Genomic DNA, 22111 nt, shown 5'->3' with positions numbered 1-22111 from the left:
TCTCGCAGATCGAATAACCGAATTAAATTCTGGTGCAGAATTAATGCAATTTCAACATTCATTGTAATGTAATTTCAATAGCTGTCATTGTCGGATTCATGCCGATCCGCTTTGTAAATGTGTATGAAAGATATCTTTTAGTCGATTAAAAAATAAATCTCGAAAAAAGAAGGTAAATCACGCAACGAAAGTACGTACTTCCTTCGATTAATACTCATGCATGCTCGCACGTATGAGAAATAGCGCGGTTGCAAGTTCGAGAATCGATATCAACGTTATAGGCGTCTGTGCTCCATTGCGGCGCCATACGTGCAATGTAAAAATCTCGATATCCGACAGCCGTGGTGCTCAACCAGTGACAGTAAAACGCCGAGTCGACGCGTTAAACGAACACGCTGCAAGCGTAATCCTCAACGGAACATTTTGAAATTTTAACGAAGACTGATTTCCGCCCTCTCTTCGACGTTTTTCCATCCGCGATGCCTTTCTGGGGCATCGATCGCAGATTACTTCGTCGGAACTTCAAAACTGATTACTGCGAAGCGAGCGAGATATTTTGTATTGCAAACATGAGAAAGTCAAAGCTACTGCTTTCAATGTATTAACTATTTCCGAAAAAAATATTTCGTAAGTAAAAGGAACGATATATGTGTATCCCAGGTGGCTGCAAAGAATCAGTTAAATGAAAGTTCTTTGAATTATGTTGAAAACGTGACACTCGTTAATAATATTGATCGAGAAAGAATTTTGTTCTATCCAGTAAAGTTAATGATAAAATGGAATATAATTCTTAAAATATAATTGCTGAAACGAAAGATTAATTGTAACGTTAATGTTAAAATGTTCATTATAATATAATTGTTAATAGAACTTGATACACATTAATGAGTTATAATTTCTTCTTTATTTGATGCAAGATAAAAAAAGATTTAACCCACGTTATGTTTTTCTATAAGCACGAAAGTGTCTACTATTGTAGGTAATATTATTCTTTTAACACAATAATATTTAACAGAAATTCGATCAACTCATGTGTATCACATCATTGACAGATACTTCATTGTTCTAGCCTGATAGTCAATCGATCGATGTTAATGCCTTATTGCTTTTCAAAGACACATGCGTGAAATAAACACACGCAGCACAGCACACGTGTGAAATTGGCTACGTTCAGCAGAGAAAACTAATCAGTTAGTGTTTAGTGATTCTTTAATATGATTGGTTCCTGTACTTAGATCCAACCGGATCCAACGAAGAACTAAAGGCAAGGACCAATCATATTAAAAAATTACTAAGCGCTGATTTATAGTTTTCTCTGCTGAACGCAGCTATTTATTTTTCAATAATAAAGCACTCCAAATTATGAATTGACAAACATATTATGCAACATAAAAATAACAAATTAAAAGTTTTGAGAATCAGTAAGTAATTAATGTCTATTTATTTAAAAAAATATTTAAAATTTTTACGTTTAAAAATTTTGTTTAACAATTAATTATAATAAACCAGGAAAAGAGAGTCGTACACACGATTCTATACATAAGTGGTGCGTTGCTCATTAAGAAACATGATGCTCTATTTTAAAGACCGACTTCTCCGAGAGAGAATATTTTCAGAGAACTCAGTACTCCGGTAATTGAGAAACAGCCACCGGCCATCGTAAAACGTAACGTAGAAAAATACGCAGTGCCCGCAGCAGTTTCGTAGGAAGGCTTTTTCCGTTCGACTGGGAATAACTCACGATCGGTAGGCGATCAGTACGACAGGAGGGGGAGGGTTGAGGACGAGGAAAGGTCCAGAGGCTTGAAATCTAGTCCTTTCGAGAAAATATTTCGCACGAGACCGGCGATAAATCGAATGACTTATTACTACGAGCCGCGTAATCTCGGACTCATTCCAAAGAAATGTGCTACGCCATCGAAAATAGATATGTCGCGGACCAGATCCATTCAAAAACACGACCATGAATTTTACATCAACGCGTTAAGCTAAAGCTAACAGATTCTGAATCGAAATTAAATCGGAACGCTCGGCCGAGGAAGCCAACGAAGAAAAGAGAAGCTGCCCATCATTCTCCACTTACTGCACTGATTGATTTACGACTGACACAATGAAACGAAGACGAGTGAAGCAATAATCGATCAATAAAGATCGCAGCATATTGGTAACGAAAAATATGTAAAAGATATTTTATGATTATTTAATTTACAGATAATTTACAGAAGGATAACTGATAAAAACAGAGATAAAAAAGAAATATACTTCACGAGTTAATTGGATGTAACATATAATTATAATCCTTTTTCAATACGAGGTGGTTTATGAAAGTTAGTCAATCTAGAGCATTCGATTGATAATTTATATACATATATTATTGATAGAATATTTTATATTTTGATATATTTAATGCATACATTTTGAATATTGAAATTTGATGTAGAGAATAATGATAGAGATGTACCTGTAAAAATTTGTCAAAACACTTAATACTGAGGGATTGTTTGGACCAAACAAATTTTATCGCTTTGCTCGACGACCTTTAACACATGAACGATGACGGCGAAGGGATATTAATGCCGCGGCTCCATCTCAACGAACCAATAAATTCCGAGTTTAAATCCGGCGGTTTAACTTTAGTGTTGCTGAACGATCACGCGAGTTCAATCGTCGCACGATATTTCGCTTCCGAATGTTTATCGCGAAACTTCGGTATTCCCGCTAACTTATGATTCCGCATATTTTCTCGCTCGAGTGAAGCCACCTTTAACTTTCTAAATGTATTCGTTGTACTTCAATCGCAAGCCGAGTCAGAAAAGAAAAAGTTTCAGTGTTAAAATATATATCACTTCATTAAAAACAGATATAAATATTTTTTTTCTTTGTTTTTCTTCTTTGTTTCCATAGCATTATACAAAATAATTTATGCATAAAATATTTTAAAACTGCAAAGACTTCAAAATCAAATAAAGAGAGTCTGGGAAAAAATTACAATAGAATTCAGAGTTAATTAGAGAGTTCGAATTTTTTTAACATCTCGTATGTCCTACGTTTGGTCTTCTTTTACAATTTTAGTTTTACTATTTCAGTAATTGTCGAAATTGGATACTGAAATAGTAAAACTAAAATTGTATATTTCAGTATCCAATTTCAACAATTTTGACAAAAAACTTTTTTCGAAAATCATAACAAGTTTCTAACGGTCAAAACCTGTTTCCACAGAGATTAACGTCATAAAATTGTCCTAGAAGAAGGTAATGCCAGCCATGTCGAAACTTTGCTATAGCTGTTCGCGACATGTCGATGTTTTTCCGAGAGAGTTTCTCAAATCATGCGATTTAATCTAACCGAGTACTACACGACTGTAAAACTTCGTTGACCGAACGAAATGCAGTTTTGTCGCGGTTGGGTGCCGCCCGATGCGCTGCCTGGGATGGCAGGTCGCACCGTGGTTACGATTCTATTATACGTTGTACTGTTACTGAACGTGTCATCCGTAATTATGATTGACGAACCGATTTATTATACGCGTATGCGCGTCACTCTTAGCGTAATCAGTTACGCATAAATCATATAAACATCATACTATCCATATATATGTATGTAAATTGCATGTATACCGAGAGATACATATATATATATATATAGGATACAGTCATTATTTTAGAGGTAAAGCCCAGATAAAGCTAAATATCTGAGTTAGCATATGACAGCAATTAGCAAGTCACTAATGCTATTATTAAAGATATATCAAGTGTATAGTCTCTGCAAAAAGTGACAGGAATAAGAAATTTATATTTTTCGTGTAAAAATAAATATTATATACATACAGTTCAATAAAATCAATATTTATGTTTAACAGTACAATTTTATAGTTTAAAAATTTTCTCTCATTTTTTATGTAAATTTTTTTTAAACTCAAACTGTTTACTCCTTATTGAAATAATTTTTTATTTAGATTCTAAATCGCGTCAAATATATATTTTCTATGTTACTTTCAAATACAATATAGAAAAATCTGTAATTCTTCTATATTTCTTTCATTTTGTTAAAAAAATATGTGTAATATAGAGGAAGATCATCCATACCGACATACCACTTCGTTTTTAGACAATATTTCTTAAACAAAAGGTAAAAATACAACTTCAAAAATATAAATACAAACTAAAAAGTGTCTTCTATCACAGATAGTATAAGCAGTTTTTATAATACTGTTTGCAATTTTGCAATAATTAAGTTTTTCGTAAGTTATGCAAAAATGAGCGTCTGACAAAATGGGCTCCAAAACTGACATAGTAGGCAATAATGTGTGTGCCAACACATTCCTATTCTATAAAGAAAACTAATTTATGAAACTATAAACATTTAAAATGACATAATATTATCAATACAGTCACTATTATTTTAATTACGCAATTTGCAAAAGAACACCGTAAGAATTTTTTTTTCGGATTCATAGAATTTGTTTTTAGTTGATTTGGTATAGAAATAAGCCACAAATATATGAAAATTATGAGTTTGTACTTCTTTAATTAGTTAAACAGATCACGTTTTTATTAGTATTAATAAGGTGCAAAGGTTAGTTTCTAAGAAATAAGGGGATGTCGCTTTAGGAGATCTATGTTAGTATCGGTGACCTTCCTCTACATTCTTAACTTGAATTTTGAATGTCTACAATTACTATAGTTATATCTGAGATGACTAGTTTTATTGATGTGTCGATTTCTTATTGTATTTAACACGTTGATCGACTAGAAATGTCTGTAGCAAAAATGGCTTATAATATAAGTCGCGGGAGTGTCGTTCGTTAAATTATGTACTCGTCTAAAGTTATTTTCGGATTTCTATATCAGGACGGAATAGTCGAACGAAGTGACACGAGTTGATAGAAGTCGCCGCGTGCAGAATCTCTTTAATGCAAGCGTCCTTGAATACTAATAGGTGAGGATATGTTATACTTATATACATCTCTTGATTTCATAATAAAATTTTATAGTAATATTAAAAAATCGGCCTCCCGGCCGAGGCATTATTTTTCGCAATAAGTTTTATTACAGTTTTTAAGTTGGGGAATTTGGGGGGATTATTAATTTCAGATTTGATTGCGTTGAAAGTCCGACAACCATATCGGCACGCAATTATCATTTCTGAAAATTAATTCATTTAAATGAATTTACAATAGTTCAACATCTTAACGTTCTGACCGTTATGGCGCTTCTTAATTTAAAATTATTATGTTTAACATTAGCGGTCTTTCAATCTTATTATTGATTAAAAAATTTGTAAAAACCGACTATTATTATTATAGATAAAAAAATTATGCAATTATACATTCTAATTATAAATATTAAAAATCAAAGGTATTGCCTACATCAGCTCTTAAGGGGGGATTTATGGGTCATATCTCGAAATTATCAAAAATATAAAAATTTCATACATTGTGCCATTATTACGTTTAAATATTTGTGTAAAATTTGAACACAATAAGAATTAAATCAAATTTTATATTTATACTGATCAAGTAATAATAAATATTCGTGCAAAAGTTTATTTGGATCCACTTACTCGTTTAAAAGTTATTTATCTAAAATTGCAAAAAATATGGTTATTTTGCTGCATAAAACCATTATAAGCCAAATTATTTGTTTCGTTATTTGAGTTTCAGGGCATATTCACGAGTTAATATCACGGAAATTTTTTTAGTGTGTGTGATATTGGCTAATACATATTAGCTTATTTTGGCTGATTGACTGATATTTTTAACTGATATTGTATTAGCCAAAACATCCATAACTAGATTCATATCTTTTGTCAGAAAATAAGTATTTTGAATAAAAAATTTAGATTCGTATTAAAAAAATATTTAACCGATGAGTAGACAGACTTTATAAAAATCTTGCTATTATATAATAATTATTACGTTGAGAAAAATGTCTGGTTAAAAATAAATGAACCAGAAGTTTCTGATTATATCAATCAGAATTCCGGCTATCTTATAATTAGAATTTAATAGAATTAATCAGGAAATTCTGATTCGTCCATTTTTAACCAGAATTCCAATTAATCCAACCAGAAATTTTTTTTCAATATATAACATTTACTGTAATATTTGATTTTTCAGTAACTGAAACACTTTTGCCACATTATATTAATCATTATAATATATCTTTCAATCGATAGATGTAAAAAGGCTTTCTTTATTCGAATCGTTGAGAGTTCCCTCTCTCGTCAATACCTTCAAGTCGTTCGAAGAAATATCGTTCGTGCTCTTTCGTTTCTGAAATGGCTTAGACGAACGATAAAAAAAATCATAACGCGAGTAATGTCGCGTACATTCTCACAGTAAAATATCGAAAAGTGCGTCTCGGCGAGCTTACCTTGAGGTAGGACGGTGAGCAAGAGGACTATTTGAAGACCGGCGACGATCGTATTATAAAACTTTATTCGCAACTGCGGTAGACCTCTTGCCTGGTGCGCCATGGCAGATGAATTTTGCAGGCCCAGGTCGAGGCGCGACACCGACTTGCCGATGTTCATCTATCCGGTCCCGACGTGCCCCGTCGTGACCGTGATGCACTGCACAATTTTGCGTGTTCACTTTTACACGCAGCGGTCACCGCCGCGAGTATCGCCCGGAAGCGCTTTGTCACCCGCTGCGTCACTGATTATCATCATCGTGCAGGGTGTCACGAGTCGAGTTCAATTCCGCACGAATCGTCCGCTAATCGATACTCGATGCCCTCGCTAACGCACCCCCCGACTTCGCCGTCATAACCAAGCGTTCTTCCGCGCGCCTCGGTTGTGCGTATTTCGCGAGGTCTCGATCGCTGAAAGGTGGCGACGTTTTATTGTTTGCAGAGAGAACGCGCTACGTTCGCGCGACGGTGCTTCCCAACGTTTCGAGCATTCTCACGAGGGATTCTGAAAATAATGATTAAGTACGTGTGAACGACCCCTTCGCACCCACTTCCCATCGTGTGCGGCGTCGTTTCACGGCATACATTTGCGTTATCTTTTGAATTCAGCGAGATCGCTTTCAGTTGTTAATGCGGGCTGAAATACTCGCTGGCGAATCCTAATTACAACTTCTTAATCATGCGTTAGTTAGAAGCTCGAAAGCTTCCTTGGCTAAAGAATCATGCATCAATCAAGATTTTAGATGTATGTCAGATTAAAAATTAGTCAGCTCGTCAAGATATAATTATTCTAGTGATGTAAAATATATCACTTAGATTTTCTAATGTGATACTCAAGCAAAATATATTCGAGAATATAATATAATATACTATCTATAGATCTTATTCCTATTTTAAATACTGTAATTTAATGTTTAATACAACTCGGAATTTTAATAAAACATTAATTCGATATTAAATTTCGAAAAAATGAAAGTTTTTTTTTTTTTTTTTTTTCAAAATTTATATATGGGAATAAAATTTTGATAAAAATATCTGGAGCATGTTTCGTAAATGTAAATTAAAATTATGCACAAAGTTTATGCAATTCAAATACTATTTGCTGCGAGATAGTGAAATGACGCTCATTTGAATGTATTGTCATCTATTGCGATACTTTTTTCCGCTTTATAACAGTTGCGAATGTCGTTATTGGCATCGAAAACTTAGGTGATTTACAAGCGGGGCGGTTGATTTACTATTTCACTATCAGCAAGAAGAGATTTCTTGTATTCCCCTTGGAAAAACGTGCCGCGACTGAAAATGATCGGTTTCTCTAAACCCCGATATCGTAAATTTTTCATTTTCTTGATGAGATCGAAAGAATTATTAACACAATTGAAACATATGCAGACTCATAAATCAATCTTTACGAGCTAGACCAATCTTTTATAATCAAATAATTCATTAATATTATTACGAGAAAATATATAAAAGAACCCAATTATATTCGATGTAACGTATATTCAATTATATTCAATATAATTAAAATATTGTGTGTGTGTGAATTTAAACAAAATCTTCAAAGACAAAAATGTAATACATTATATTATAATTTTATATTATCAAAAAAAGTTGAATACGTCGTCATATCTTGTTGTATACAAAAAATATTTTTATTTAAATAAACAAAGACATGTTTAAAAAATAAAAAGATAGAAATTAATAATCTTGCTATTGTCTTTCGTGCTTTAAAAAAGTATACGACACGCGAGAGCGCATTATAGTTTTTTCTTCTCGCGCATTTATTTTCACATGCAACATCACCGAATTACACTATTAATAAGCATTTTCATATTTCGTCGTAACAGTGCGCGAATTAATTAGCAACCCTTTCCACGCAACCGATCAGCCATTGATCACGAGTCCAGTATTACGATGACCTATTTATCGGAGGGAGTGCATTAAATGGCACGCCATTACCGCGGTTTCTGCCAATCGACACAGGTAGCAATTTTTCCATTGTCTCGCATGCCTTAGAGAAGCAACAATGGCGCGAGTTTTAATCTTACAGGAAATGCGTCTGTGGAGTTTTGACGCTTCGACTAGTTTTGATACGAAAACGTACCCAAGACTATATACGGTATCTTGCACGCGGTATCGATCATTCATCAATTACGCACATGTCGCAGAGGTTTGGCGTGCATTCCGTAAACGTATCGCCGGACTCTCGTCGATACGACACAGCAAATCTTGCCTCGAAATTTGCGAGAGCCCGCGCCCGGTTTACAGGTGTCCGTGGCGACTACGCTTCCTCATTCGATACCGAATGCTGCCGTTCTCCCCCACGCGGCGGCGTTCATCGTTACGAGTACTCTCACCCCGTTCTCAACCGACACTGGGGCTCACTTCGTTATTCGCTGATACCCACCAAGTCGATGGTTCGATCAAAATTTCCGGTTGCGAACGCGAAATAACGTATAGCTACGGACAATACGCTCAATATTTGCACAAACTTGTAAAATGATTTTTTTTTTTATACAATGTAGGATTCGCCAGAAGAGTCCACAGTGAACTATCTTGCTATTTCAAGATTCTCTCTACGTGCAGAAATTATTTTGTCGACACCAATGACTAACGCTCGATGAATCCAAAGACTAACTGTAATACCGCGAACGATACCGCGGTTATTTTTCGCGATTGGCTTCTCGAGTCGCAAGCACGCTGCCGTGAGATTTCCGACCTATGTCTCTCTCTCTCTCTCTCTCTCTCTCTCTCTCTCTCTCTCTCACTCACTCACTCACTCACTCACTCACTCACTCACTCACTCACTCACTCACACACTAACACACACACATACACACTCTCTCTCTCTCTCTCTTTCTCTCTCGGCGAGTCTCGAGAGGGGCGCGGGTGTACTATCGCGACTCCTGGCAGCAGCACGGACCTGCGTTCGCGGCCTGGCCGGCGATCGTCTTCCTCGTCTCACTACAGTCCACCGCACGTTCCATCCTCCCGCGGAACAGCACCACCACCTCCGCCTCCTTCGCTGCCTCCTACTTCACCGGAGCGCAACACGGTGTTGCCTGGTATCTAGGCAACTTCGCGGAGCGTGGCTGCTCCCTCTGCCAGCAGCCCGTTCCACATAGGCAACGAATTCGCCGTTCTCTTCGCCGTTCTTGCTCGCGCGCGGCTTCAGTTTTCTTCTTTTCCTATAATTTCTGCTCTATTCTCGCACTGCCTCTCTTTCTCTCTACCTCTCTTTTTCTCGTCGCACTCGTTTCCTTCAACACGGATCACGCGTACGAGCGAATATGCATTCTCGTTTTCGCTCTTCCTGTCCTGTTGCGGCTATCCCTCCTTTTTCTCCGCACTCCCATCCGCCTCGTCCTCGTCGTTCTGCTTGCGCTACTTGCTTTGATCCTTTATCCGTAATTGCTTTCATCCGGCGAAGTCGTACCTCCTGCGGGTACGATTCTATCTCGCATCATGGGCACCAGGTTCAACACGAACGAGATGCGAACACGAGTAATCCGTAATGATGAATACCGGCGACTGTGACGACGAGCACGAAGATGAAGAGACGTGTAACCTCCCGTATAAGCCGCACGCACAGAGTGTACGCCGCGAAGTTCGGCCGAACGTGGCAACTCGCGCTAGACTGAGACAGCGGTTGGCAAAAGGGAAGACCAGAGAAACAGGAATGGAGAAAAAGAGGTGATGGAAAATAAGACAAAGAGATAAAAAGAGAGAAAGAGAGGGATTGGACACACGGGGGATGGAGAAAACCGCCTCGTCCCTGCGAACGGGTGTCCGAACCGGAAACCGAAACCCCTGAAAAAGGAGGCGGTCGGGGTCGTGTACGAGCTGCCGGTCGAGCTCTCGCGACTCGCAGCCACCGCCGCGATATAGACGCGAGGAGCGCTCCCCACGATGGCCATAACCCTCCTCCGCCACTTCCACCTCCGGAGAATCCACCCTCTCCAACGCCCCTACCTCCCGTGGCCACCTCCAGTTCCCACTACGATTTCGCGGGAGGCTGCGGACTGGACCAGCACGCAACCAGCGTGATCCCCACCACATTGCCAGAGTACCAGGGTAGTAGACTTGGGGGTGCGAAGACGCGGGGAGAGGAAGGTATCGCAGGGCTCGAGGGGGCGCGAGAAGGCGGGTGAGAACGGCGGTCCGGGAGCGGAGGAGAGAGCCGGAGGACAGCATCCCCGAAGCCCACCCCACAGATCAATATTGTGCCCACCACCATGTACCGGAGAACTTGCCTCATCTCTCTCGAATAACCGTAGCGCGCCACATGCCTCATCTCTCTTACCCCTAACCGCCCCCTTGCGAACTCCCGTAGCTCACGGCCGTTGCCGTGTATTGCGCACTCTATCTCTCTCCTCTCTTTCTCTCTCCCCACCTCTCTTCCTCTCCTACCCCTTCTTCACCTATATTCTCGCCTTCCCTCTCAAGGGTAAGCGCGCGCGAGGGTGTACGTTGATTCTATCGCGAACCGTCGCAAACGATGCTGGAGCATGGTCCAAGTCCGCTAAGGGGGATTAGCCTCGGCGGTCGAGATCCCAGGGACGGCATAGTTTCGGTGCACCTATAGGGTGTCGACGCGAAAGATAAGTACAGCGCGGATAGATGTCGGAATTGACAGATGAATCGATTGTTATCGAAGTTGTTGAGAAAACCAGTGTTTAAGACGAGGTCGACCAGATGGTTGATGGATGGACAAAATGTTACTCTATACACATACATATGTATAGAGTATGTATATATATCCATGTTTCGCATGATTGTTTGTCAATTAAAAGTTTTACAAAAGAAAACTAAATGACCTTCTTTGCAATTCTTGAGTATAAAAAGTTGAACGTGCTGTAAAGTTATGATAGGTTTAAAAAGTGTAATTAAGTTGAACGAGTTAAGTTGAATATTCTTTTACGGTTTTTCCTTCTTAATTTAAAAAATTTAGTAAAAATAATCATATTTTATGTAGACAATTTTTTAATATTGATTAAAAGATGTAATCTGCTCTATTATATTTACAACATATATACATGGTGTTCGGTAAGTTTTGACAAAGTGCTTGTGTGTAGATAAAGCGGACTAAACTGAGTCGAAAAGTCCTCTATCAATTGCAAATTTCGCAATTTTTTTTTTAGTTATCGCATTTTTTTAGTTATTGCCTCTATAAAATAACTTTAAGATATCTTTAAAAGTTCACTAAGAAACATCTCTAAGATATTTCATTAAAAACTCTGGAAGAAATTTTAAAGTTGTCTTATGCGACGATTTTACTCCACTTATTCGATAATCTGTAGAAATTAATATCTTGTTCATTATTGCGAAAATGGTAGAGGATTTTTCGGCTCGTTTAATCTGCTCTATCTACACAAGAGCGCTTTGTCAAAATTTACCAGACACCCTGTATATGTACACCCTCTCTCTCTCTCTTTCTATATATATATATAGCTACACTATCCTATAATTATTCATTAAAAACGATAACAGTAACATCAATATTTTAATATATCAATAATTTCTTATTTAACATAATTGCTATACAGAGAATGTGTGATGTTACACATATATCATCAAGTGAGAAATTATTCATGTAATATCATTCCTGATGTTTATAATGTGTGCATATTATAATATAATGTAATATATCTTAGCGTATTATAAATAAATATGTTTTAGAAAATTGAATAATAAATATGCTATTATAAATAATTGGCATAAAATACTGTTTTATTGTTAATTATTTTATTTTATTTAATATATCTTAAATGAGATGTGAGGAATTCTCAATGTAATAAAATGATACAGGTAGTTCTCTTACCAACAGCTGTTTACTAACAAGTTTGCAGACAAATTACACAAGGCGCTTCAGTCAGACGAAACTTGTAATTCGATAAAAATAGAATGCTGTATTTCAATAGTTTTCTTTGAAAAATTTTTATATTATTTGATAGAAGTTGCTTGATAAGAAATAGGTATATACATTTATTTTTGTGATCCCATCCATAAGCAATTTTGTTTAAACTATTGTTGATAATGTAGCTCTTTCTTCAAAAAAACCTTCAAACTACATTATCGAAGTATGAAAATGCAGTGAATCCACATGCTTTACAATCGATAACGGTTATACCGAGCTTTATACTATAAAACTCTCATAATAACATTTCTCTTAAGAGTATTTTAGTCGAAAAAAGAAATTTCTTCAGTGTAGGAGGTTTCGAATGTAACGAGAGAAAGAAAAACATTAACTGAAAATATTCTACCTATACTTATATTTTCTTATAAAAAATATCTTTAATATAATGTAAATAAAAATTTAATATCAACCATATATGATTAGAACCATTCTCGCAATTATTATCTTCAGTATTTCTTTTTTATTTGCGTGATATTGTTTCAATATTATCTATCATTTTTTAGATCATAGCATAGTTTTAATTCAGATTACTTCAGAACTGACTAATTTGATATGAAATAGTTATAATAATCAGAAAAACGATGAATGGCCTAAAGTACAATCAATAAAACTTATTTATTCATCAATGTTACTCACTGATTTTACGTAATAATAGCATGGTCTGAATAAATTACATTAATAATTAATATCTACATAACTATATCTAATAACACTGATTAAAGTTCTCATTATACAATGGAACTGCAATTAACAATTTGTAATCAGCCATAAATAACAAACTTAGATAAGTACATACAATCTAATCATTAGATATACAGTGTTTTCCTAACTATTCTACAATTATAACTAATAATTAAACAATATCCATTATTTTATATGTATTGTCCAAATATGTAAAGTCGAAATATTCTACATGAACTACGACACAACAGTATGATGTACTTAATGGGACATTATCGTTATAAGTGTCCACGATAAAGTCCACGAGCGAGTAACGAGCAGTAAGAAACAGAAGAGGAGGAGGAGGGAGAGATTCAGGGATTCAACGTTTTCCTTCATATATACGAGGTCGTTTACTCATTGTTATAACTTCCTTAGAAGCCATTACAAAGACGCGCGCTTCTCCATTCTAAGATAATTCGGCTGACACAAAGCACACAGCTACCCAAAGTTCACGAAGGGAAGAGAGAGAGCGGGCAATTTGCCATACGCTACATTAAATTTCACAAAAGCGGAAAGCGCTTGCCACGCGAACGTAAACACTAATCAAAACTATGTTTCTAGAGCGTGTTAGGCATCGCATTTGTACTCGTACCATTTAGAGCAACATCGAATACAATTACCTACCTACTCAGTATGCTAATTATCGCAAGACCGCCAGACATGATAATATATCGTCATCTTGCTCGCGCCGTTCCGAGATGGTCAAGGCTGAGATTCTCCTTCTTGTTTCCCAGCGAAACAATGCGCTCATAAATTCGTTCGTTCCGACAAATTAATCACAGAAAAAAATCATTCAGATGCAAATTTTTGCATGCTTTAACCTCTAACTTTATGCTCTTCATTAACATACTCCGAGAAGCAGAAGTGAATTATTGAAACGACTAATTGTCTATCGGCTGAGATACCCATAAATATTGATAGTAAAAAAGAGATTCCGACCTGGCACATCTATTAAAAAATAGTGAAAGCACGTACGAATCTGTTCATTCGTCTCGGTGATTATCGCGCTACGACCAGCAAGTGGGTCTCTTGCGGGATTAGTTCAGAATGGTCAAGGCTACGGCTGAGACGGACGAACGGGCACGAAGAATGAGCGATGTTTTGTAGAAAGCAGGTATACACAAGCAGGAAGGGAAAGGTTGCACCTGGCAACCCCAAGATAGAACCTAAACTCACGCCTCGCAGGCACGTCTCTCTCTCCACACGGTCCGGCCCATCCCACTCTCCACGGTCCATTCCTTACAGCCGGCCGTCCGTCCCTCTTTGAGAACCAGCCTGCTGGCCATGCACTCGCCCAAAATAACAGAAATTGTGGAGAAATCAGCGTTCCCCATGGACCGTCCTTGCGGACCATTGTGGCGCCTCGAGGAGCAACGAAGGTTCCTCGTCGAGATGGAACGTTATTGTGTGTCGCTGAGTTTTCGCTTCTTTGGATCGTTCTCGCATTACCCAAGGGTGGTTTGACTTCTGGGCCCTTTTCAATCTCATTGCACTTTAATGCCGATTGCACGAGGCACCAGGTGTCACGATAGTATCCCCTGACGTATCCCTCGCTTGTTCGCTTGATCGCTCGCTTGCTCGCGCTATCGCTCGTGGACTTTTATTTACGATGCGCGACGAATCCGATGCGGAACGCTCGGTTAAATGCACGCGGGGACAAAGTTCTCTCGTGTGTGCTCGAGGGGGTGAAGCAAAACCGCTAGCGATCGACCCGGGGTTCTCTCTCCCCGAACTTTGGGGTCAAACATTCGACGCTAGAAACGTCTATTTGGGTCACTCGGTTTGCGAACAGATCACTCGGAACTTTTGCGCAGTTGACGTATCCGGGACGGAATGTGTGTGATCTGTGCAAATATGTGTTTTCCAAGCTTTACTTCGAATGAACGAAAATGTTAACGCCTTCTCTTATCTAACCGCGAGTCTACGTATGATTTTGTAGTCGATACCATCTGTTATAATGGAAATAAAACTTCGAAACTCTTTCATGGATGTTCAATATATGTATAAAAAACGGAACATATGGTGTACAAAGTTACTTTTAATTTAAATACACGTATTTCAATCTTGTCTAACAAATAATGTCCTAAGTAAATCAAAACGTATTTTAAGGATAAATTATTTAACGAATAGTCTATATTTTTTTAGCGAAAATGTCAAGAGAGATCATCGTATCGATACTTTCCAATTTGAAAATTTCATTTCTGGGTGAGTAAACTTCAACTAGAATTCCTCTTAAAGTAACATATTTCAGAGAGAAATCAACCGAGGAATAAAAAATTTTTTTTTGTCATTTATTTAAATAATATTTGATTATATAATATTATATTAATATATAATATTTTAACTGTAAAAAGTACGCGATGTATAATATTATAGTTACACATCTTTTCTCTCAGTCTTCTTACAAATTTTTTATAAGAATTTATTTAAAAAAACGTTTTTTTAATAATAATAAGGAAGAATAAAATTGATTAATTGAGAGGAAGAGAAAAATAAGGGGACTAAATAAAATCTGGTGCAAAATGTTGCAGTATTAGTCATCAAAGTCAAAGTGGGTTACTTTTTTTGAGTTAATCAATGTTACAATCAGCTGACTTCTTACTTACGAGATCATAAATTATTTCGCTAACCTCGTGATGTATATGCTTGACCGACTTCGATTATTACAGAAACGGAATATGATTAACTTTGCACTTTTACATCAGAGACGTTTACGAGCGGTGCGAAAGTGTACGAGGAAGGGCGTTAATCGCATTTATTCTTGTCTTACTAACTCTTTTCAGCTGTCGCGTGTCACGGCGATAAAGTTTGCGGGGATAGAACACCTCGCATACATTCAGCTCTCTGCAAAATTATGCACTATGTCGATGCAGATCCGTCACGACAGGGTTATTTTTATTGATTGCCTTTTCGGTCACGCGAAAGACGCAATTTCAACATCGGCCAATTTTACCGAGAAGATTTATATTTGCGATCCAATAATTAACTGATGTCAATTATCCCCTCTACATTTCGTATCAAATGATATTTCGAAGATACGTTTTGTATATTTCAATCAAACAGAATTAAAAGTGTGCCATCACGAGTCAATCATCACAGGTTGTACGCAAGTAAGATATTATTTATTTCGACATAATTATTATCCATATAATTATTGTCAAGTCATTTAATAACTATATTCAATACGTTCGCTTCAATCGTGATCGAAGATTTTTTACACAGATCACTAATTAATTATTAAGATGTGTAGAATGTGTTCGAATTAATATAGGGTAACTTCGGCAAATACGCCGCGCTGGGATTTACGCCGTAGAAGTAAAAAAAAATAGGAGGAGTAGGGATAATTTTCTCGCAACTACTCTGTTATACGCCTTTATGTTATATTAGTATTGAGTTATAATTTCAACATCTTACTATTAATATTAATGAAATTATTATGAGTTGAATTGATTTGTCACTGTAATAAGTAGCGCCATCATAAATTATAATCTACATAAAATGATTATTGTAGGGCATGTACACAAGACCTAGTGGTTATTTCGTGTTACATACGTGTAGAGGAATAAATAAAGCATGATGTATAGCAAAATATAAGTGCTTTGCTTTCGTATTCTTTGTTTAGTTTGTTATCTTGTATATCCCACCTGTTTGGGATATACGGCATTTTTAGCGGGCGGGATTTATGCTCAAAGCATACAAAGTGCGCAGATTGAAATCAGTGCACTAAATGCAATAAACGCATTACATGAAATATATACCTCTTGTTATGACACTTCTAATATATATAGGAAGATTGTAATTATTATTTATTACTTCATATACATATTTATCATTTTTATTTCTTAATAAAACTTTACAAACGCATTTTATAAGTTATTGTGTCATTTTATGTCTTATTTATATGCATTATTTGTAAATTTTTTATGAGCCGTACATACATACCCCTCCCCTGCCCTTATGAGTAGCCATATATCCCACTTCTATTCCTATGGAATATATGGCAAAAATGCAAGGGTTTCAAAAAGTTTATTTTTTAATACGAAAAATAAATATTTCGGATTTCTAATATTTTTTCATAGTAGTAAACACTACAAAGTTTTTATTGATATAATTCGTTTATTTTAAACATAGTAAATAATACTTAATAAATTAAGTTTTTGATAGGTGCGGCGTATATATCGGAGTTACCCTAAATGCCTCCTTAATCTCGCTAATTGTAAAACTTGAGACGAAAAGAGTAGGCTCCTATGAACCCCACTTCGAGTCTGATGACAAGTGACGAAGAAAAGTATTCATTAAGAGAGCACGCTTTTTTTTACTGTTCCTCACAATGAGTTACGAAGAGACATAATAGAGAAAAAGAGAAAGAGCGAAAGAGGACTTGATGTAAAAAAGCCGAGTGTAGTAGAACGCTAAGTAGAATGAGTAGAGAAACGTGTCTCGGTGCGTGAGGTACTCATTTGGGAGAGAAACCTCTCTCCCGTCTCTCTCCTTGCTTTCCTTCCTCTCTGTTCTTTCCATCCTTCTTTGTCTCTCGCCACGTCTGTATATCCCGGAATACTAATGATGCTGCGAGAAAATCCGCCCGGTAGTAACCCAAAGGTACCTACGGTTACTTGCAAAGTTTTCGCTTTATGTGCCAACTCGCAGGTTCGTATGTACGTACTTCGAAGGCGCCTCGCTAAACGCCGTAACGTCCGTCGCGTTTCATAAATTAGGAAGAACATTCCTCCTGGGAGGACAAACCCTCCGAAACTCGACACGGAAATAGAAGACGTACTCTCTAGCACGGCATGAACCGGTTATGGTCGTAGGGGGAATACGATTGTTTAACAATGGCATACGTAAAAGGAGGCAATGCTACGGCAAACAAAGTAGCGAGAACATCTCGCGTGGCTTGTAGCGTTATGCCAAATTGCGCGGATGTCGGACGGCACGGTAGCAATAACTGCGGTTATATAATAAGCAGACCATTCTACCAAAATTAATTAACTACCGTATGAATTCCAAGGGAGTTCGGACACATTCAAGTTTATTCCCTATTTTACGATGATGCGGGATGTAATATCGGATGGATGTATGTTTCTAATGTAATTTTTTCATAATTTTTTTGCGCTATTATAAAGTTTAAAATCAGGATTTTTTCAGTATGGTGCGATTTAGGCAACGAATTTCCTCGTTGCCTAAATCGCACCATACTGAAAAAATCCTGATTTTAAACGTTATAATAGCGCAAAAAAATTATGAAAAAAATTACATAAGAAAAGAAAAAAATTGTATCTTATTATGCTGTTAAAAATTTAAGAATATTTTTTCGTAATTTCTGGAATATATGATAATTTCAAGAAGTAATTTAAGGAGTTTCGTGAAATAAAATGAACACTTCGTAGATTACAATATACATTTTTACATAATAACGAATGGAATAAAAATGTAAGAAATGGAAAAATATTAGGTAATGAGCGATTTAAGAAGTTAGATTATGGTGCGATTTATAATAGGAAACTAGAGCATTTTTTAAGCTTTTGTTTATTTTATCTATAAAGAAAATGTAAAGTAAACTTTAATCCTATTAATTTAATTTTAATAATATTCTAATCACGCCAAATAGTCAAGACTTAGGCTATTTAAGTTATATTTTCTGTAATTCTGCTATGAAATACGTTGAAAAATAGCACAACGCTATCACGATTTTTTTATTTATCTAAATAACAACACTCTTGTTGCACTTTATGTCACGAGCATAACAGAGTAGCATTACAGTATCACGTAGTTCTTAAATAATCTGTAAGAAAGTATATAAATACAATAATTGAATTTTTAAGCGAGGTAGTGCGATTTAAGAGTCGGTGCGATTTCGGCAACTTTACCCTATATTGCGAGGTCGGTGAATTAGCCACCAAGATTAGTCTCTGATAAAATTACTGTATTGTTTTTATTGCAGAACGCAGCTTTCGCTCTTTTCCTCTTGAACGAGCAAAAAATAAAAGCAATATCAAGTAGAGTTAAACGTTCCAGGAAATTAATAATTTCTACGAAAATAAGGGATGCGGAGTTCTTTTGATCATCGAATTGGAAGCGACTGTTCCGTCGGACGTGGGACTAATAAACGAGATCCTGAAGGTTAGCTCTAACAAAAAATCCGACAAATCTTTCTTTTTCAATCAAACGCACTGCTAATTTCTTCCAAGAACTTTGCTATTCGTCGACAAAAACTATGTAATATACGATATTCACTATGCAGTTCATTATGTAATTTTTTTTGTATAAGGATATCGCATACACAAACAAGATAAAAAGTTCGTATTCCATAAAAAAATCCAGTACGTTGAAATACATTTAATTCCTAAAAGAGCGATCTTTTTACGCATCATGACGTGAATTATCGCGAATCCTCTGAAGCTTAAAAAACGTACAGTCATATCTTAAGTAAATTCGCTATCATTTAAGATAAACTACGATTTAACACAGATGGATTCATTTTAATAATCTCATAAATTTTAATACCGTAGGGCATTAGTAAAGTTATCCTTTAATTTATATTTAATGTCTGCCAGTGCAAATTAATATAATTTTACGTATAACGTCAAAATATTTCGTAAAAAAACTGATATTCAAATATAAATCTAATGAAACAATAATTAATTATTAAAAAACAAATAAAGAATATGTAATTTCCTTACTTCAAAAGTGACAATTCAAAAAATGATTTTCAAGTTATTACTATGAATGAGTTAGGTATAATTTTCTAAAACTTTTAGAGTAAAATCTCACTCTTAAAGATTGAAAATTGTGCCATTCTTTTTCAAGAATGGCTCAATTTCCACAATTTAGAGTGAGATTCCATCTTCTAAGAATTTAGAGAGTAAAAATTGCTCTATCAATCATCAAAAACAAACTAACTTAACTTCACAGTGTCCGCTCACCAAATAACACTTGTGTTGTTCTTAAGATTCAAAGAGATCATATCTTCTGAAAAAGTATAATAAAACATATTAAGTTGAATCATTTTTATAAATAAAAAGAGTCTTCTACGGAAAACATTTAGAATTAAAAAATTTTTAGTGATCACAGTTTGAAAATAAAAAATTGTTTTATTTAGAATTTAAGAGAGAGCTGCTGCCGAATGCGTACTAGTTGTCTGAATCGTACTCGTCAATATTTTTTATTATCACTTAATACAAGCAACATTCAGTAACCAAAATATAAATTAAACAAGAAATGAGTAATATATAAATAAAAATTTAATAGATTACATCTTGTTTTATGAATGTTAGCAGTATTTTAAAAAAATAAATACATCCGATATCAATTAATTTTTGATCCATTTATGTAACTGATAATAATGTAATCATGCAATTTTGTTTTGAATTTTCGTATTTTTATAAAAAAAGGTTTTTTGTAAAATATTTTACATTTATTGTATGCATATACATATACATTTGTAATTATTATAAGGATTAAATCGATACTTTTATAAAATCTATCAAATTTCCTAAATCGTACACAAGATAAAACTGATAATTAACAATAAAACTAACAATTAATGTGAAAAATATCAATTGCAAACATAAATTCAAGTTTTATTAGTTTTATTATTAATTTTATAAAGTTAGTTTTATTTCAATCTCCTTGTTTTTTCATTACTGTTATTTAATCATTATTAAATACTCGATTTTTCGATAAATTATTAAAATTTAGATATTAGTTAATTATTGCGTATTAGTCAATGATTTTTTTTGTTAATCTTATATTTAAATAATTATATAAAAATAATTGATTTCATTCATAAATTCAATACTTTCAAAAAAGATTTAGAAGATTTAGGTACAGGTACAATTTAAATGACCGGTTAAATCGTATATTTTGCAGCATGTTACAAAGAAATTAACTTATAACAAATTAATTTGTTATTGATGAAAAGATAAACATGTAATAATTCGCCGAAATATCAAGCTACAATTTCGAATATTTATTTACAAACAAATCAGTATAGAAATAAACATTGAAAATTCCAATTTCAAATAGAAAATATAATAAAAAATAACTTAAGTTATTTTTACCACTTACGTGGTAACACATGACGATTAACGCATTCGGCACACACAACTTTCCCGTAGTTATGTTAGTTCATTAAGGTAAATACAAACTGTTGATATTTCGAGTTATGTCATCTTTGAGGAATTATTCCGGATTACTTGTTAGTATAACTGTTGTATAATTTTGTAAGATATTAAAATCGACATTCAAAAAGAGTGATTTTTTTAAGGTTTTTCTACGATTATGTAAAACGAAAATATATGATAAAAATGACATTCGGTCATGTTTTTAAAAGTATATTCTTTTTGTCGATATTATTCAGTCAATAATTTTCTGTTAAATTAAGAAATAGTTTTTTCTTTTTTGAAAAGCTCCTTTTTAATCGTGTCACTTTTGAAATAAGAGAAAAATATTAATTATCAATAATTTATTGTTGATTCTCATTTATATCAATTACCATATAAAGTGTAAACATAATTATATCCATAATAGGATTGCTCGATGGTAACTCCTGTTAGTGATTTATATAGGGTTAATCAGAGACTCAAGGATCCCCAAACAAACAAAAGACCCTAACTTACATGAGGGAAATTTCATTTCCAGTCTTTGTGGAACTTAGATAGCCGATTTGCCCGAACGCATAAATAAGAAATGAGACACATGACGGCGCATTTATCCGGCGAGCAAAAAAATATGCTCGTCTTGCTAGCGCGCGCGCGGGCACGACGAAAATTTATCGAAAGCCGTTCTGACGGAACTATTCGTTCCCGGAAGTGGTCGGAAACTAGTTCGACATTCAATTTCTCTCCACGAGACGATTTGTCCATCACCGCCGTCGACCGAGGTGCGACCTCGGGATTCCATATCGTACCCAACGACTCGCATCCGTCAGATAAGTTTCGTTTTCAATCCCCCCAATCTTTCCCTTGTCCTCTCTTTCTCTCCCCTCTCATATGAAAACTAAGTACGAAGTATAAGCGAGCTTCAAAAGCGGATGCTTAAACTGCGGAAGAGC

General features: G+C 35.4%; 1 protein-coding gene across 1 annotated transcript in view; it reads right to left on the bottom strand.

Annotated features, from left to right (window-relative positions):
• nAChRalpha6 (nicotinic acetylcholine receptor alpha6) overlaps nt 1-22111 on the bottom strand; it is a 286941-nt gene that overhangs the window by 257286 nt on the left and 7544 nt on the right. Inside the window, 3 exon segments of the mRNA XM_018447235.1 lie at nt 6375-6497; nt 6500-6519; nt 10050-10384. Of these exon segments, the coding sequence (XP_018302737.1) occupies nt 6375-6497; nt 6500-6519; nt 10050-10384 (478 nt within the window).

The sequence above is a fragment of the Mycetomoellerius zeteki genome, unplaced genomic scaffold (genome assembly GCF_001594055.1).
Source record: "Mycetomoellerius zeteki isolate Tzet28-1 unplaced genomic scaffold, Tzet1.0 scaffold20, whole genome shotgun sequence".
NCBI classification, from domain to species: Eukaryota; Metazoa; Arthropoda; class Insecta; order Hymenoptera; family Formicidae; genus Mycetomoellerius; species Mycetomoellerius zeteki.
Note: the sequence above shows the minus strand (reverse complement) of the source record. Positions and strands in the feature narration are given on the sequence as shown.